This window comes from Poecilia formosa, unplaced genomic scaffold (assembly GCF_000485575.1).
Source record: "Poecilia formosa unplaced genomic scaffold, Poecilia_formosa-5.1.2 Scaffold77, whole genome shotgun sequence".
NCBI classification, from domain to species: domain Eukaryota; kingdom Metazoa; phylum Chordata; class Actinopteri; order Cyprinodontiformes; family Poeciliidae; genus Poecilia; species Poecilia formosa.
Window position 1 is genome coordinate 351,554 of NW_006800016.1, and position 19,592 is coordinate 371,145.

General features: G+C 42.3%; 1 protein-coding gene across 2 annotated transcripts; it reads right to left on the minus strand.

The window, feature by feature from the left end:
• Positions 1 to 588: 588 nt before the first annotated feature.
• rusc1 (RUN and SH3 domain containing 1) lies at positions 589 to 19,483 on the minus strand. Of its 2 annotated transcripts, XM_007556068.2 has the most exons (12): positions 19,377 to 19,483; positions 14,372 to 17,632; positions 10,149 to 10,985; positions 7,459 to 7,581; positions 7,290 to 7,366; positions 6,129 to 6,303; positions 5,748 to 5,853; positions 5,585 to 5,631; positions 4,789 to 5,279; positions 4,465 to 4,694; positions 4,035 to 4,202; positions 589 to 2,823 (listed from the first exon to the last, which is right to left on the minus strand). In XM_007556068.2, exons 2-12 carry the CDS (start codon positions 17,505 to 17,507, stop codon positions 2,658 to 2,660), a joined length of 5,556 nt encoding a protein of 1,851 aa, XP_007556130.1. In that variant the 5' UTR covers positions 17,508 to 17,632; positions 19,377 to 19,483; the 3' UTR covers positions 589 to 2,657. The 2 variants fall into 2 exon arrangements, with proteins under 2 accessions (XP_007556130.1, XP_007556131.1); XM_007556069.2 differs by lacking the exon at positions 10,149 to 10,985.
• Positions 19,484 to 19,592: the final 109 nt, after the last annotated feature.

Genomic DNA, 19,592 nt, shown 5'->3' on the forward strand with positions numbered 1-19,592 from the left:
GAAGATTTCTTATAACTATCCATTTGATGGTGTTTTATTATAATTATTTACAGTATGAGCATGTAGTGGTGTCATTTACTGCTACTGGACTTTTGCTGTAGCGCCAGTAATGTCATGCTACATGGCACTGGCGTACACGGGAACTACAAGGACGTTTTGAGGAATCGAGCTCTCCCTGATTTGTCAGTGGTGAAGAAACCTTCCTACAGAACCAAATCCAGACGTCTTCGAGTCTCTTCTCGTCTCGTACCTTTAGAGTTTAAGACATCTCGCAATGCCTCAGTTGCGCACAAAACTAAAAACGATGACTTCGAAACAAAACGGCTCAACGTTTAAGCATATGCATAGTCGTCGATACATCTAGAATCCAGAGATAAACGAATAAATATATAAATATGACGCAAAGCAACGGGTTTCGTACGAGTGGCGTCAGTACAAACGAACCACTTCCACCATCACCACTATCATCAATATCAGTGATTATGATCAGGAGACCTGGCAGGAAGATAAATACGAAAGCTGAGGACCAGCCACCAAACCTAAAAGCGTCACTGCAGCATTTTACATCACTTCAAGAATTTTAATTTTCCCCCCTCTCGCTGCATTCATATTTTATTTCAGATAGTGTTACACAAGAGCTGAAAATGTTTTTGTGAGGTTGTTTCTCAAACCACAAGATGAGCTACAGATTGCTTTGTCTCATATTTCACCACTGGGAGGGTTATACCAATGTGTCATTCATTCGAAGCATTCATGCTTATACTAAAATGCATTCAGTGTTAAACTTTATGAGCTATACGTAATCATTTTTCAGAAAATTACAGTACTACAAAAGCCTCGAGTCATCCCTTGTTTCCTTTACGCTTGCCTTCCAAGGAGCCAGACTTTCCTGTAATTTTTTTTAAAAAGTTGTCCTTATTAGTAGTTCTTCAGACTTTCAGAAGTTTTCTTTGGACCTTGGCTGCTTTTTTTGTTTCTTGCAAATTTTTCTGTCCCAACCTTGTAGCTGACTACAGAATCTAACTGAAAAATGTGTGTATATACGGCATTTGGAAGAGACCAAATTTTACTTTTTAACCTACATGCAAAACACAATTTGTGGTACTGCGCATCATTCTGAATACACCACTCCAACACTGACGCGCAGCAGTGGCAGCATCATGCTGTGGTAATGCTTTTCTGTGTTGATGGGAAAATAGCTGGAGGAAAACCTGTCTGGAGCGAAAAACATTTATGCTATGATGGCCCAGTCAAAGCCCAGACCAAGATTCAATTGAGAATCTGTAGCAAGACTTGAAAATGGACAATTACAGTCTAAATCCGTCGAAAAAGTTTGAGCTTGAGTGATTTTGCCAAAAAGAATTTGCAAAAATCTCAACCGTAGAACCCAGGATCACGTTTAGGTCTCCAAAACATTGTCTTTTTTTGCAAGGCACTGTACTGAAAGTGCTTTGACAAAAAAAAAGAAAAAGAAAAAAAAAAGAAGGAATTATCAGTTGAAATGGTGGACAGATATTGAGTGAAAAAGCATGCAAAATTCAAAGATCACCTAAAAAAAAATAAAAATAAAAAACCTCGAAAACCCAGAGAAAAACTGACCAAGAAAACTAAGAGATTACAATAAAGTCTGGCTCAGCTGAAGCAAAATTTAAAGATGTAGTGCTTTGAAAACAATCTTTTGCACCTTAATGTATGGCGAAAAATTTGCAACACAAAAAGCACGCATAAAGGAAGATGCTGGATCTTATAATTAAAACATAGAATTTACTTTGCAGGATATCTACTTAATGCATGAGGCGAGTTGCACGTCTAAAGATGGATCAATCCATTCCCATCAGTCAAACTCACAATAATGTCACAGTCTTTACTGTTTCACTTATTTTTTCCCCCTCTTGGTAATCTATCTGCCTTGGTAAAATTCCCCTCAGTTAATATAGTTATACACATGGATTTATTATAATATATATATATATATATATATATATATATATATATATATAATTATACAGTCTACTAGAATCGCAAAAACACACACAAACCGGGCCAGAGATGAGAGAGGTTGTTAAGGGAACACGGACCTACACAGCTACAATTCACCACATTGACACGCAGTATGCAAACAGGAGCTGCGGCGCAGTACTCTAGCATCCTTTCTTCACTCAATGACCCACCGGCTGCAGCGCTGAAGCAGTTAAAAGATGTCGACTTTAACACGTTAACTGGACAGGGTCTCCCCCCGCCGTCAGGTTTCAGATCAGCAGCTGACGTGGAGTGCAGGAATGGAAGAAAAGCATTAAAAGGGACACTTCACTTAAATATTATAATGGTTTGAATTTGAGTTGAGTCATTACTTCACGCCATCTGCGGTGTTGCTGCTACTTAAACTCATTAGCTACCAAACAGGATGAGCTTTAATGGGAAAAAAAGCCCCATATGTTCACAACAGGAGAGGACTGGAGAATACTTGAGATGAAAGCAGAGCGGAGCAGATGGCGTCACGCTCTCAACTCAAACCCACGTAAAATATCCCTTTCAGAGTAGTGCGACCTTCCCATAAACCCTCCAGACTCACTTAAAATATCTTTAATATGTATATATTTTTATATATATTTATTTAATATAATATGGATTTTAGTGCAGAGGTTACAGCGCCGACGTCACATGATGAGCGAGGTGTAGCCAATAGGTACCAGCCCCTCCTTGTCTCCCTGACGACATCGAATCCAGTCCTGATCGACGCCTCCCAGCACCACCAGCTCTTCGCCTTTGCAGAAGCTGAGCTCGGCGCCGGTTCCGGCGTGGTCGCACAGCATTCGAACGGACCTGTAGCACAAGAGCGGTTACAGCCACGAGAACGGTATGCCGTCGGCATATGAAGCAGGACCGGATGAGTCACGACCGGGACCGGTCAGAGCGATGAGTCACCAGTCGGTGAACGTCCTTCAACGAGAGAAATGATAACAGCAGCTATTCTGATCTCTGCTACACCCACCAGGGCTCCTGGAGGGTTGAAGAGAGCTGAGACATGCCTTGGATTACCTCAGACTAAGTTGTCTTTATTTTTTTCCCATGCCTAGTCCATCCTCTTTTATAACTGATAGTCTAAATCTGATGTTTTTATTTCATGTACATAATGGCAAAACATGTTATTTAAATATCCACCAATCAGGGTTTTTTATTTTATTTTTTTTATTGTGGTACTCTGGTTTGTATAAACCTCCAATATGTTAACATAAGTTTTAGCCTATTTTGATTTTTCTTTGATATCAAATAAACAAAATTTAAACTGTCAGACATTATTTTTTTTTTAGTCTTGTGAGCTTTCTTTAAACTCAAAGTTTGCAAACATTTCCTGAGTATTTGGTATTGGGCAAAAAAAAAAGCATGTTTTTTGTTTGTTTGTTTGTTTGTTCTGCCCAATAAGCTTCCCAACATAGTTTGCTTGAATTCTGGCCCATTCCTATTAGGTTTGTAATCCTTAATCCTCTCCTTCAGCCAAGCTTCCTCACATCATGATGGTGATGAAGGTGTTCACAGCCTTACAAGGTTCTCCATTTTTCCTCTAAGGACAGTCATTAAGAAAAAAACTGTAATCTGGCTTTATATATTTCTTCTTCCTCTCTTAGTGGCTCTTTAGTCAATATCCCTACACGACTCATTTCACTGTGGATAATCACACTGGCGGTAATTAATATTTGTTAACATTTTGTAGAAATGTTTTCATATCCTCCTTTACCATAAAAAGCCTTAGGATAATATATCACACTCAGTTTTATTATGTAATAAGCTGGTGTGATTGAGGCATTAACTTGAGATTGTGGTATCATCATGAGTTTTTCATAGTCTAGGGTTAAAAATGTTTTTACCAACTAGATATTTCATTCAATTTGAGTCGTTTTTAAAGGTTCTAAAATATATCAAAACGCATCTTTCAAATTCAATGGAAAATTAACGAGTAAATAACAACTGCATCTCTAGCAGCTCAAGCTGAAAAGGCGGCTCTAGTGCGAATCTGCAGAGTTTCTGTACTCTACCTGAATTGTCTGGGTTTTTCTTTCATTTCTGTGGCGTCCGTCTTTTTCTCTGATTCCACGTCTCTTCCTTCCTGAAGTTCAGTGGTTCCTTGTAGCGTTGGGGTGGAACTGCTGCTCACCATCCGGGTCAGAGCCGTGACACCGGGAGCTAACCACTGAGAGGGACGCCTGTGGATGGGAGGAATCAGACACATAGTTCAATTTTGTGGGCAGAAAACGATAAAAGTTCAATTTCACTTGATTGCTACATGCAGATTATCTAAGGCTGTTGTCCTCAGTGACATGGAAAATTGTGTTCTTTCTTTAATACCCAAAAAGTGTTCAAAAATATTTCGCCCGTCTACGTACTGGGCAAAAGCTTAGTTTATATTCTTCCATCCTAAGAAGGTCCTTTTCTGTGCTGATGTACTCAGTGAAGACAGCGGCTCACCTGGTTGGTGGTGTGTGACCCGTAGGGCTTTTGGAGGCTCCGAAAAGTCGGCCCAGACTCCAGGGAACCTGAACGCCGTTGACGGGGGAATAGTCACTTCCCGTCTGGTCCTGGAAACCAGGACTGTTGGTGTTCGTCTCCGTTTTCACGGCAGACAGGCTAAAGTCGGCCAGGTTCTGGCTCAGCCGACCTCCCCAGCGTATCACAGCTCCCCAGCTCTGCTGGATCACCTAGAGGTACCGTAAAAAAGAAAAACAAAAGTCCACTTGGCAGAACTGTACAACACCGCAAGTGGTTGTAAGCGTTGGATGATAAAACACTGACCTGTCCTGCTTGATGGGTAAAACTATCTTCATCTAAATTAGAAAGAGGTAAAGTTTCGATTTCCTTTTCCTGCACCCACAGCAGCTGTGGAGTCGTTTGCCCAAAACTAGGCGAAGCCTTCACAGGTTCAGAATCTGTACTTGTTGATGACCCTGATCCGCCATTGTTTAAAATCGGTGAAGAATTTGTATTTGGTGAACGTTCTGGGCTTCCAAAGTCCACTTCCGAGAGGCTCTCCATGTATCTGCCAGCTGGGGATTTCAGTTGGCCCTGCGGGGAAGTCTGGAGCCCGGCCTCCTGGTGGGGAGATCTGGGCATCTCAAGCCGGTGAGAATCCGCCTCCAGGTGATGGTGCTGGAAGAGCAGGTCGAGGTTAAAGGTGAGCAGGCTGAGGGGCTGCAGCACGAGGAGCAGCTCCTCAAAAAGAGGCCAGCAGGTGGTCAGTGACAGACGCATAAAGGAAGTAGGGTGGTAATATGCCTCCAGCACATCTGAGGTTGAGAAAAATCAGGGTTTTAGAAGTGGCTTGCTTGCAAAAGGAGAATTTTGAAAAAAAAAAAAAAAATCAGTGGTGAAAGGTTCTGTAAAAGACATCTTATGTCAGAGTAAAGAGGACTGAATGCAAATTGCATTTAAAAAAATGTATTTGCTACTTTTTTGCTGGTTTATTACACAAAATTCCACTAAAATATGTTTTATTAGTTGAAGCTCAAGATGTCATAAATCTCTGGGGATATGAATACTTTTGCAAGGCAGCGTAGCAACAGCCAGATCTGTTAAGGGTTTAGAAACTTACCGCCGCAAGACTGAAGATGAGACAGCCAGAAATCTAGAAGCTTGATGCTTTAAGAGAAAAATCAGGGAAAGGAGAATGATATAAGCAGTTGTGATAAGAACATTTCCAGAGGACAGAATGTCAAACTCTTACACAGGGTTAGGTAAGAAGAGGTATTCCTTACTTTAGCAGACCAAGGAGGAATGCATTGAACCTCTGCTTGCTGTGCCTCAGCTGCGGCAGCTCGCCAACCCGGATTTGTAGGTTAAATAAGGCTTGAGTTTTGGGACCTTGCAGAAATGGTTGAGTGAGAGAGCATGAGAGGGAAAAAGAGGAAGACGGGTGATTGAAATACTGCTGTGAAGCTTGGCACTAATACAACGATCAATATCTGCATCCAGCTGGTTTCCTCTGTTCAGCGTTTTCAACAGTAAAAAAAAAAAATCAACAGAGATGAGGGAGAAATATAAAATTGAAGTTTATCATCATCAACAGGAGGTGGGGAGGGGGAAACTCCAGGACAGCTGCCAGACACCGTCCAAGCATTTGAGGTTTTGGATGCTACCTGTCCTCGTTGTGGCCTGCACCAGGCTCCAGGCCGAGTTTGGCCTTCGGCCTGCGATCAGATCACTCTGGTGAGGCTTCAAGCCGTCGGTCAGCAAATTGTGCAGGGCGGGGCAGAGGCACTGCAGCACCAGACGGCCAAGAGATGGATTTATGGCGCTGTCTCCTGATAAAGCCTGGGGTGAACATGGAGGAGAGGGAAATGGAATTGGATAAGTTAAAAGGTTTGCAGCAATTGAAAAAGACGTGTCTGGAAAGAAATGCTCAAGAGGAAAAGGAGTGAAATATGCAATTCATGGACAAGTGTTTGAAGGAAATATTTGCTGATGAAATTCAACAAATGTGATTTAGTGAGCTTTCCATCTTATCTAAAACAAGTCACCAGAATACTTTAGATTAGGAAACTTTAGATTAGGAAATCATGCAGAGATGGTGAAAGTCTCACATTTTCTTCATAATCTCTCGAGTAACGTAGCAGTCAAAACACTTTTTCTGTCACCCCTTTCAAACTTTATAAGTCCTTAGTTTTCTCACAACAGCAGTTTGCTTGGCTCTCCAAAGCCTCTCCCAGCTAATGTTGCACATGCTGTGGTTTGAAGAGAAGTCAAAGTAGTCGAACAGCACCTTTGGTCAAACCCTTTCTCCTTCATTAGGTTTATTTAGGCCATACACAGAGGAACAAAAATGCTCCAACGGATAATAATTGACATAAACATTCTCTTACATCACAAACTTTATGCTCACAAACAATGCTCACAATCTCCATATAGTCTGGATCTTTACTCCCTGTTCAAGAAGTCTGTACTAGCCAAGGCACGAACTCTGTATAATCTTTGTAATGAAAGTGGTTTTTATACCCTTTTTGTGTGTGTACTAAGTGACCACACATTCATTCAATAGTTTCCTCTGAAAGAAGGTTGTTTTTGTTAAAACAATCAGTTATTTTTCTACAGCCACACAGAGAGACCGGCTTCAAGACTGCATTGCAGGGTAGGGTCCTCATCCATGTATGGTAACGCATTCTTGTTTTTGTGGGCATGACTCAAAACACTCCTATTTTATTACATTTTAAAATTGCTTATTCACTTTGAAAACCCACATCTATACATTTACACACATTCAAAAAGAACAAAGTAACTAAATCTGCTCTTTAGGGACTGACCTTCTGGACTATGGTCCGAGAAGAACTGAACTGAGCCAAGATGGCCTCCACTGCAGCACCGACTCCACTGACCAGAGCTGAGGAGAAGAAACAATAAGATAGGACCAGGGTGATAAGTTTATATGCAGTAGAGAAAAAAAAAACATGATACAAATGCGAGAATGAACACCTTTCTTTTCCTGCATGCACAGAGAGGTAAGGCCGAGACCCCTCACTGAATGCTCCACATCCTCGCCCATCCAGGGAACGTCTATCTTCTGTACGGAGCCGGCAAACGAGACGCTGCGGACGGCTTGCGACGGCAGAGAAAATGATTACTTACAGCTTCAATTTCTAAGCAAAACTAACATGTGAGTGTTATTAAGTGAAATTAAGCAGATGGTGCTTTGTGAGCACATCCTGCGAGTGTTGGAGCCACAGTAGCGAGGTTGTTTTACATCTGAATCCGTAATGATGGCTTCTTGTCAGCTTGAGAGTTAAACAGAAGCCCATGCATCAACCTCGGCTCACAAATTGATCAGGAAATTAATCATACTGACTCACTTAATGCTTCCAATTCATATCATAGATTTCATAAAACAAATTCCTGAAATCTTGCAAACTCCTAAAGCTTTACTCAAAGCATTTCCAGTGTGAATGTCTGGCCCCCAATAATTATTGTGATTCTTTCAAAACTACAAACATTATCCTTTGCAAGGGAGTTGGGTTTTAAATTAAAGAAGAGCAAAAACCTAAACGTAATTTACAAAAGAGCTAATCCTGAAAGTCTCAGAGTGATTATAAGTCAGTCTCAACAGTTTAGAGTTACATTTTTAAAACTGTGCAAAGTGTGATTTTCTCTGAAGTAGATAGTTCATCACATGTAGAGCCACAAATCTCACCCTAAAAAAGGTTTTAGGAATTATTTTTATGTAAATGTGATGAAGTCTACTGAAGACCAATCTATAGTTTCGCTAACTTCCACCACCCATATAATCGTGGCTAAATTGTTGCAAATTTGGAAAAACTGCTCTGTTCTGAGTCTCATCAAACATCATTTTCTCTGCTACTATTAAAGTCCAAATGTTATTACTTTATTTAATAACTTAATGTTTGGTTGATTGCATTGAGGTCATTGTTGCATTTAAATTGAAGCCTGAAAAGCTCCTAACTTACTTTGGTCTCCCAGCAACCAGCACAGCCAAGCATAACCTCAACTAGGAAAAGTAAGTGTTTCTCCTGGGGGAGAGCCAATTAATATGTGCAAGAGAGTTGAACACATAGCTACAATTTATTACCGTGAAGAGCAAGAATTATTGTTGAAGTTTCTTGGTGAGACACGAGCAGCCTGTAATATTTCCCTAATAATATTTTTTTCCTGGAGTATGCTGGAGACATTTTATTTTAGATCTGGTTACAAAGAAAATGTAGAATTGTGGAGATGTTATCGATAACTTTAAAAACTGAACAGTCTTCACTGTGATGAAAAGAAAATCTTGTTACAATCATATTTTTTAAGTTAATTTGATAGTTTAACTCAATCAAGAGCTTTCATCACGTTTCAAGCCATTTACCCTCAAGGTCCAAATTTCAATATATCCTAGCATTATTAGAAAAAAGGAAGAATAAAATAAAGCCCTAGATTTCGCGAGGTTCCAGAAACAGAGCAGAAATGTTCATCTATAAATTTCTTCAAGAAATATATGCCATGAAGTCAGAGGCATTGTGAGTGGGTTTAAAACATTCTACAAACTTACAGTAAGGAAACCTGAACAAACAAGAAGCTAAAAAGAAACAGCTGTTGGAGTTACCACAAAAATAACGGGACATATAACAACAAATGTGCAAACACAGGTGCTGTGGACACACCGGTATTTATAGAACATAAACTTATAATTTAAAGACTTATTATACAAGCAAAGTCATACAGTGGATGTAGAAAGTTTATAAAATGGCTGTATTAAAATGCCAACGTTTTGCGACATGAAAAATAGGACTATAATAATTCCTTTCAGACCATTTTCCACCTTTAAATTGACCTGTAATCCTTATGACTAAAGAAAATTAAATAGAAATACAGTAATCTCTTTAAAGGAAAAATAAAACTAAGAAATTTGGTTGCATAAATGTTTACATAGAGTTAGAAGAAAGTGTGCAAACCTATGTAACTAACTTGTTATTTTTATTTTTTATCCACTCTACCCGGTCCTAAAATGTTGTTTTTTAAAAAAGTCAGTAAGTTTGAAAAACCTTTAAAAAATAAAAGGTATTAAATGTAGAAAAGTTCTGAAATGAAAAACACCCTGGCATTTTAAATAGGGTGGATAGACTTTTTTTTTAAATCCACTGTATACGAAGGTTTAACTGTTATCAAAGTGGGGGAAACAAGGAACAAAGTAAACACTTTAAAAATCAATTCCATTTTCCCTGCAATTTAAAGATCTTCTGTGCTGTGGGTGTGCTTTGGCTGAGATGCATGTGTCAATTTTAACACATCATGCAGAAACAGAAGAAAAACAAGGAGAGAATCCAGAACAGACCAACACAGACAAACAGACAGGGGAGGACAAAGAGAGACAGACTGAGCAGAGTGACTGTAGACACGCTGTGACAGGACCAGCTGTTCCCCGTCTGAAGGTCCTTTTTGCAGATTTGAAAGAAGAATGGAGATAGGACATATCAGATGACCTGCAGGGAGCTGCCCTCTGATATCACAAATAGCTATAGTTACAGCTACTTTCAAATCTGGAAAACTCCCTCAAAGCTGAAAAAGGGAACACCCACTCCAGAGTAAAATACGCACAAGTTAAATGTCTAGCAAAATAATAATAATAAAAAATTTAAAAAAAGACTGAAAAAATGTGAAATGCAGATTCTTACTCGCCACATGTGGCTGCAGAGGACCCTGGTAGAGTTTAGGGGGTAGCGGGGGCGCCCTGGGTGGGATGGGAGGGTAGAGGTTGGGGTAGTAAAGGGGAGCAGCGAGGGCAGGTAGGGTGTGTGAACGGGGGAAGAGCGGGGAGTTGAGGCGAGAGAGCGGGAGAGCTCCAGAGCGCTGGGGAGGGGAGAGAGCGCCGATGGGGGAGAGGCGTGGAGGGGCGCCCCGGTGGAGCGGGCAGTTTTTAGGGTGGTACAGGTAGCATGTGGGGAGGGGAGGAAGCTCTTTGGACATTCTGGCCTTAATGCTATCGTCTGCACGGCAGCGCCTCTCTGAATACAGCGAATCCACAGCACCGAAGCTGTCTGGGTAACTCATCATAACATCTATGTTCTTATATGGAGTGGTGCAGCCTTGCGGTCCGGAGGTGCCACTAAGCGAGGCGTGGGCGTCGCCTCGCTTCTCCGAATCGCTGCCGTAGAGTGAGTCAAAATTACACTTCGACTCAACCTCCCCCGTGTTGGTTTTGGAATCGCTGACGTACTTATAAGCTGAATGTGTGTTTTCGCTGAAAATGTCTCTGTAGTAATGAGGAGAGTCTGCACGGAAATCAGCCAGGGAATCATCAAATCCAGAGCCTACAAGAGAGCTGGAGTCGTCTCTGTGGATATAAGCTGAGCCTGCAGCAGCAGGACTCCACTGTTCGCTGGCCTGTTTGTCAGAGGACCACCGACCTGAGAGGAGCTGCGAGTTATGGGGGTCTGGGTGGAGGGGAGGGAGGGCGGAGTGCAGGAAGTAGGGTTGAGGGGACCGGGCAAGGGACAGCGGGGGTGAGGAAACTGTTCAGTTCAGGGGATTAAGCGGAAAAATATTAGTCAGGATAGGGCGGACATAAAGCCAAGCAATGGACATACAATGGATACAACCGAGTGGGATGGATGGGTGAGAAAAAAAAACCAAAGTGATAATGTGGCAAAGAAATGGGAAGGAGAAAGAGAGAGATGTAGAGAATGTTAGTGTAAAACAGGAGAAAAATGCACATTTCTAACAGTATTTCAGTCTCCATCGTCTAATAACACAGCGCTGGACTTAGACTTGGCTCACATTTAAAAACTGACCACAGGAGTCAGAGAGGCTGATTTATTAAGATCAATTCCACTTCCTTTAAATAAGGGCTAGTGTGCCTGTGGCTCTCAACCTGCCCCACATGTGATGCTCAGACTGCAGGTAAGCAAATGTTAAGAACAGCTGAGAGGGCATCGTTTGCGTGTTTTTGTTTGTCCAGACAAAAATGAGAGAAAATCTGGCAGCGACTTAATCCTGAATTCTATCTTATGACCAGCAGATGGCAGCTTTGAACAGAAGTCTTTAGATTTGGGATTTTACATAAATAAATGCTATAAAGCCTCAGCATTTGACTGGGGTTTTATGTGATAGACCAACACAAAGAAGTCAATAATTGTACAAACAGCTTTTTTGTTTTGTTTTGTTTGTTTAACCATATTGCTCATATGGATTTTGTTAGCTTAAGAAAATCTAGCACCCCCAAAGGGATACATGTGTGCAATTTCATTTCAGAATAAATCCAGCTGTAATTTTGGAAAAAAAATATCATGGGGACTAATGAGTTAAAAGTGGAACTTTTCAGAAGGCGTGCGTCTTGTTAAATGAGGTATAGAAACAATAGCAGCTCAGTAAAAGTCTAGACCTAAATGCAATTAAGAATCTGGGATAAAACTTGAAAAATGCTGGTCCCAGATGCTAGCAGTAATCCGACTGTGCCTGAACCATTTTGCACACAATAATATGCAAAACAATGCCCCTAGAAGCTGATAGAGACAGAGGACTTGCAGCTGCAATCACAGCACAAGGAAATTAGAAAAAAAGCATAGAGTCACATCTTTCAGATATGTAAAAAAACAAAACAAAAAAAAAAAGAATCCAGATGAATACATTAAAGTTGTTTGTCTTGATGCAAACTAAAAAAAGTTGATGGGGTGTAAACACAGTGTAGTTTCACTTTCTATCACTTGCTTGAGAAAAGCATGTGAAGATAGAAAATGTTTAGACTCCATAAACTACTCCAAATATTTTAAACTTCTCTGCAGTGCGGTGTCATCTCCGGACCACCTTCCCTTCTGTCAGTTTTCTCCTTTGTTTCCTCCCCTGCTTCTACCTTCCTGTCCTTTCCAGCAGTAACAGCAGTCAGCGTATGAATGCTGAGTCAGTAGACAGAGATAACACACTTCGGTCTCTAACCTCGGCTCTGTAGAGCCTCGGAGTGGCACTACAGTTTTCTGCCAGGCTAAAAAAAAGAGCTGAGAGAGAAGTCGTACCTTGTTTAGACTTGAGCTCCCTTTGTACTGAAGTCAACATATGCTACTTCCTATTATCAAAACAAAACTCTTAGCAATTGGCCTGTACACAGAGATCCACCCCTTTGGCTCTTAAAGGTGTACACGTCTTTTCATAAGTTGTTTCATTTTCCTCTAAATACATACATTTCAGGAAAAAACAACTTGTTAATTTCTTCATGAGCGGTAGGAAAAATCATCAACACTGCTGCATCAATCGGACACCTATCAAAGAGATATCTCACTCCAAGATCTTAAAGAATTAAAATAAACTTTCATACTGGATGACTCTGTGGATACAGGGAAGCAGCCATCCAACACAGTATAAACTGATGGGAATCAAATCCATCAGTTTATAATGTGCAAAAAAGTATTTGCTAACTTGCAAATTTAATCTGAGAAAATAGAGAAAGCTGTTTTTAAATCATAGTGTCATTAAAAGGAATCATCGACGTTAATAGGTTCAATCGGAGAGAGAAAGCTATCAAAAGCAACATCACTCAATATGAAAAGGTTATCCTTGATGTACCTAAATCAATAATGAATTTAGCTGAACCGAGAAAGAAAGGACATAGCAAAGAAGGAGCACTTTTAGACAGTAGTAGTGATAATAAAGATAGGAAATGAATGTATTTTTCCTTGCTCTTCTTTGCTTTTTTCCTACCTTTCCCAGACTAGGGAAATAATAAAATCAAATCCCATACTTTTCCAGATTGAATAGGAATCCAGTTAGGAAAATAAGAAAACTGAAAACGTAAGAATAAAAGTAGACTTTAGTGCTCTCCCATTATCCCCCAAACCTCAGAATGAAGAGATGATAAATAATTGAATAAGTTTGTGATGAAATCACACTTCGATAACCAGTGGAGGATGGGCTGGCTGGAACGTTTCCAAACACCTCTTTTATCTCATATTACCTCATCTATCTACACGGCTGTTCATCTTCCACTCCCGAGCTTCCCTCACTCCCAAACTCTCGCTGCGTACCCCTCATTATCAGCCATCCATCACATCACCCTTACTTTCCCTCTGAGTCATGCTCAATGTACCATTACCATTAATGAGTCGACATTTTCATCCATCTTGGTTTTTCTATTACGAGACAACAAGGAGGAAAATGTCCAAGGAAATAATCTCTGCATGACTGAGGATATGAGAATGCAGCCTATCCGCCTGTTTTTTATCCCCTCTTTCCTCTTTTCATTATCCTATCATCTCGATTTTAAGTTACAGTTTGTAATGGACACATAAATAAAGACATCGACAGGATTGTGAAAAAAAACCTTAACTCTTCATGTTGTGCTTCCTGATACTTAAAACAAATCATTAATTCATCAAACATTTTTGGATTGGACGCAAGGTTGAGCGTGAATGAAAACTAACATTGCACATCACCATGAAATATGGCGGTGGTGGCATCATCTGGATAATGTGTAATTTTATCTCCAAAATTAGACATGTACTGCTTTATGGTGGTCTATCACATACAATCTCAATAAAACATACTGAAGTTTTCTGGATGCAACCTAACAAAACGTGAAAGACTGACAAGTGTAAGAATACTTCTGAAAAAATCTTAGTATGTTTTTAGCTAAAACATTGTTCAACAAGGCTTGTTGCAACTGAAAAACTGTTTTGTTTTGTAATAGATTGAAGTAAAGAAACTGGAACCATTTTGGTGCCATTTTCACTGCCTGCTGGTCACAGATCGAATTGGTTCTTTGCGAACGCTTTTGAGGCTCAGCGGGAAGTGAATTAAAAACTAAGACCACTTTTCTGTGTGAACATGAGAAATCACTTCACGGTTTTCAACTGTATTAAATTGGAATGGCCTTGTTAGTTATTTGTTGACTCGTGAAAGTTGTACTCACCAGAAGTTCTCGATTCAAAAGTTCTCCCTCCATCAGCCCGGCCTCTCACCTCCACTTCCTCTTTTCCTTTCTCTAGCTTCCTTTCCTTCATCTCTTCCCTCATCTCCCTGTCTTGGCCTACATTCCACAGGCTGCTGTCACTGACTGAGCAGCCGATCTTCTGCGACGGGCACAACTCCAGCTGTCCACCCTCCTTGTCAGCTCTCTGCAGCATCTCCTTCAGGGCGGCCATGGAGGTGAGGGCTGGGGGCGGCTGCATGAACAGGGCCTGGGCCTGTGAAGTGTACTCCCACTGGCTGCCGTCACTACCAGCCTTCTCCCTCCTCCACCTCAAGTTGTAGAGTATATCTGGGTCGGGGGTGATGACAGTGGGGTCGGGGTCGGGATCGGTGATCACCTTTGTGGGAGGGGAGGTGCTCTTGTTGCGGAAACGAAGCTCTTTAAACGTAGTCACCTTTGGACCAGAGCCTGGAGACGAGCCTGATGAACCGAGCTTCTTTGGGACTTCAGTGGCGGATTTTCTCTTCTCCAGTACTGGGAGCTGTGGTGGGGCTTCACATTCGGGTGTGAAAGCTATAAGCCAATCAAAGCGCTCAGGTTGCTCAGAGTTAGCAGGCAAAGTGCTGACTTTGAGGGGCGCTAAAGAAGGTGGGATGGGAGGCAAAGGACGAGGAGGTGGAGGAGGCGGAGGAGAATCTGGTAGCTCATTTGAATAAGAGAAAGTCTTTACTGTTGCTTCATGCAGATTATTAAAACTTGTGCTGTAGTAATGATCTGTCACCAAAGCAGTATTCTTCTTTCTTCTTCTTGCAATTTCAGTGAAGGAGGTGGTCCTTTGTCTGTCTTTGCTTTCCCCCTCCTTATTGCCGTCCTCAGATGCTTTTCCATCTCCACCCACTTTGCCTGTGTTGTTTTCCTTCTCTGCCTCCCTGTCTTGTAATCTGAACTCTCTGGACTCCAGAGGTCTGGATGTAAAGTGATTATCTGCTTCCTCCTCATCGCCCAGCTCCCCAACGCAGACACTGAGCTCAGGGCTGAGCTTGAGGAGCTCGGCTTGGGTCAGTCCGGCAAGCATGAGCAGCTTCCGGATCTCCACATCCAATGTGTGGAAGGAGGGCGGAGGGGGCAGGGCAGGTGGTGGTGGTATGGCGGGGGGTGAAAAGGAGCAAGACACTGAGATGACAGGTGGAGGAGGCAATGGTGGAGGGCGTGTGGTGGGTGGTGGCAGAGAGAGGGGAGTTCTTTCCTGTTCAGCTTGAAGAGCAGCGAGGCGCTGGGCCTCCTTCCTGGCAAGGTGTCGCTTTCGAGGTGGAGGGATGGGTGGGGTTGGAGTGGGAATGGACGGAGGTGGGGAAGGAGTGGTATAGAGGGTGAGGTAGGGAACTGGTTTGGTGAGAGGGAGAGGAGGGATGGATGGCGGAGATGGAGGGAGGGGCTTCTCACATCGAAATGTTGAGAATGTGGGCGAAGAGGAGTTGGGGGAGAAAGTCGACAAGGTGGGGGAGGTTGCGACGGCCATGGAGGTGGTCTCTCTGCTGATGTTGATGTAGGTGTGGAGATCAGAGCTCACGCTGGCATGACGGGCAGGAGGTTTGGGGGGTCTGGGTGGCGGCTCAATGGGGGAAGGGGTGAGGGAGTCTGGAGCAAGGGGATCTTCACAGTCTGACGGAGCGGTGAGATCAACTCCGGCATCTGAAAACTCCTGAGACTCCCCCATTGTTCCATCGCGGGTTTTATACAACTTCCAGGGAATGTCGATGTTCCCCATTTCATCCATAATATCTGAGAGGTCCTGCTCCTCCAGATCCTCCAGATCAAATCCCTTCTCGTGAAGTCTGGCAATGTAAGCCAACTTCACTTCCCTGTTCACTTTTTCCAAACGATCTAGGTGATCTAGGCGATCCCTCAGTACATCCCAGTGTTGCTCCCCTTCCAGATCCCAGCGAGCAACTTGGATAACCTGGCTGAAGCGCTCCATTTTCCCAAACTCCCCTACAGACTCTAGGAAGTCAAGTAAATCTAGTTTGTTAGGATCAGAGTCGCCTTTTACCCCTAAGTAGTCAGGAGAAGGGGAGTCAAGCGCAGAGGGGTATCCCTCATCAGGGGAGCAAGAGGCAACTGGGGAACAGGAGGTTAGGGAGAAAGGATTTTTGTTAAGCGGAAGAGATGAGGGATGTTTGAACTCAGGGAATTGGTCTTTGGGGTTCAAAGCAGCAGACAGATGGTCCTGGTCCTGTGAGAAGCACATGGAAGCGCACTGATCGGCACAGTCGGACTCCAGGTCAGAGCAGGAGCTGATGGAAGTGGAGGATGATGAAGTGGAAGAGGAGAGTGAGAATTCCAAGAGGGATGGGGGGCAGTCACAGCATGACGGCACCAGGGTGTCATCATCGTCATCATCACTATCTGTCTCATTGTCCTCATCATCATCGATAGCAGTATCTCTGCTGCTCATTTCCTCCTCATCGTCTTCATCTACAGTTTTCTTGTTGTCCACGTCTGCATTTTCATCTGCGTTCTTTACATCGTTTCCCAGATTGGCAGCAGATTGGGCAGAGGGCTCCGCATGCGAGGGAACCGACTCTTTGGCTTTCGTCCCATCACGCTTGTGGGCCAACTGAACCACAGAAGGAGGAGGAGGAGGTAGCTGCAGCTGCTGCCTGATGGAGACGGTGTTGTTGTTGTTGTGGTTATGGTTGAACATGCTGTTGTTGTCCTGAGGGGAGCGCCCATCGCAGCACAGGCAAGGGAGGCTTGGCTCGTTGCAGTTTGGATCCAGAGGGAGGACGGAGGGGAGAGGCAGCGGAGGGGCAGCCACCTCTGGCGTGTTCCGGGTCGCCGCAGATGGCCGAGTGCTCTTCAGTTTGGGCTTGGCCAATCTGGAAGCAGTGGGACCTTGTTTCTGAGAGCTCGGTCTGGACTGGATTATTGGAGCTCGTGGCTGTGCAGCCGTCCTGCTCCTGGAGGAAGCAGCAGGGGCTTTAACAGCCCGCCTTGGGGATGGGGTGGTGATTGTGTTCATGTTTTTATCCTCCTTCTGAAGACTAGAGCCACGAAGCTTGGGCCCAGCTGAGTTAGCGGTCCGCCTGCTGACGTCGAAACGCCGCGGCTTTGGAGTCTGGGAGGACGACTGCATCGTGGGAATGGGACTATTTAAAACTGTCAGATACTTCTGTTGCTATAGAAACTGGTGCTGGAAATTCTGGACGAATCCTGTCTATGATGCACCGTAAGTCACATCTTGGCTTGACTCCCAAGATCCTGCAACATCAAAGGAGACACACGATGAATCATTTCTACGAGCAGGCTCGGCTCACCAAACACCAGTTTTCGTGTCTACACGTGTCTTTGTTTCATACTAAATTGAAGTGAAGCAGACGTGGACTATAACATATTCATTAAAATCCAACTTTACAGATAACAGAGTAAATCTCCAGAGAACACTTTGTCTCATGCTGTCAGAGAAAATAACATCTGATGATGTCTTATTTATTACACTCTGCTATGCATGGGTAGGGATTTTCTATTCTTTCTTTGTACGTATCTCCTATGTCTTCCAAAAGTATTGGATTGTATTGCTGAAACTCTGACAGTAAAATGGGTTTACATATCATGGCATACAAACGGATTGACACCCTTTGAACTTTTTTAAGGTAAGGTAAGGTAATTTTATTTATATAGCACATTTTCAGCAACAAGGCAATTCAAAGTGCTATAAAGTGCTTTTAGACTTTCTGCAGGATTTCCCTGTCTTAGGTTTCATCCTTATCAAATCCACCCAGGCTCCCTGTACTTCCTGAAGAAAAACATATACAAGCGGGAGTGAAACTGAATTCCACTTTTGGATTATACTAGATATTTTACGGGTACTGGATCATTTTTAAGACTTTTCTTTTTTCAAATTAATACCATGTTTCATTTTCTGTCCTTTTCAAAATCAACATGAATTATGAACTACTTTCTGAGTGGTTTTGTTATCCACCACATGGCTGCCACAGGACCCTTTTTTTTGTTTTTTTACAGCTACTTAAACACTGACAGCAAAAAGACTCCCTCATGAGGCATTCTCAACATGAAATTTCATTTCATTAAACAAGTTTTTCATTCTCTCTTAATATTTTTTGCCCTGACATTGAAAAAGAACACAATCTAACAAGCTACCCTTAAAATATTGCATAATTAATCATTAATATTTATTAGAGATAGAACTGTCATCTTATCGGAAAGCTTCCTCAGTAATCTTTAGTCGATAGTGTTTGCATCTCTGCCACAAGGAACAGCAACATCAAATGAAAAAGATTGTAGGGGGGGGAAAAAAAATCCCCAATACCTGGAGCATAACGCAGATGTAACTGGAGCATGAAATAATCAGCACATCACTGAGTGTGCCTTCTTCTTTTAAAAGCCCATCCACCGAAATAAAATAAATAAAATAAAAATATATAATATAAAAATAATATATATATATATATATATACATACATATATATAGTCCTTTACAGCAATGGGAACATAAATGACTCAATAATCTGTTTGTTCTCAGGAATGCAGGTTGAAGCCAGCAAAGCTATAAAGTACACCAAGGAACTACAATATAAACTACTGCCTATCTCTGCGTGTGTTTGGACGGTCCCGTGCAGAACCTTGTTAGCATTGATCCCACAGAGCTGATGGAGACTGGGCTGAGGATGGGTGGAGGAGGGGGGCTACATCCATCCGCATCGCTCTCAAACAGGCCCACACGCCCCATTTATTACGCTTTATAGCGTCAACCTCTATTTTATCCCTGTTCTAACTCAAATATGCGTATATATAAATAAAATAATATTAAATAATATACATTTAAACCCACATAGTCTACGTATCACGACCTCAAGCGGAATTCTACGTTTTTTAACCATGTTAAATCATGACATTTCTCTGACATGACTCGTTAAAGCAGGTACGCTTAAAAAAACAATATACGGACATGCATGCAAATAAATTTAGTATTAAAATGACTCACGTCGGATTCGTTTAAAGATGGGTGAAGGTCTCCATCTCCTATGTCTTTCTCACATCCAAGTCCGGGAGGATGTGGATTCTTCTCGTTGTTAACGGCCTCATCGTCTGTCTTCTCGCGAGAACACAGAAACGCCTCCTTTCCCCCCCAGCCAACCCCTTGTTGGTATCAGCATAATCATCCTCATCATTGCGTTTCATTTATTTATATATATATATA

Excerpts from the sequence above, each read along its gene's own strand:
- rusc1 (XM_007556068.2), bottom strand. The coding sequence starts at position 17,507 with ATGCAGTCGTCCTCCCAGACTCCAAAGCCGCGGCGTTTCGACGTCAGC. Across the intron at positions 7,582-10,148 it reads TCTGCAGCCACATGTGGCGA|CCGTCCGCAGCGTCTCGTTT; the intron begins GTAAGAATCTGC and ends TGCCGTCGCAAG. Across the intron at positions 5,632-5,747 it reads TTCCTCCTTGGTCTGCTAAA|CATCAAGCTTCTAGATTTCT; the intron begins GTAAGGAATACC and ends TTTCTCTTAAAG.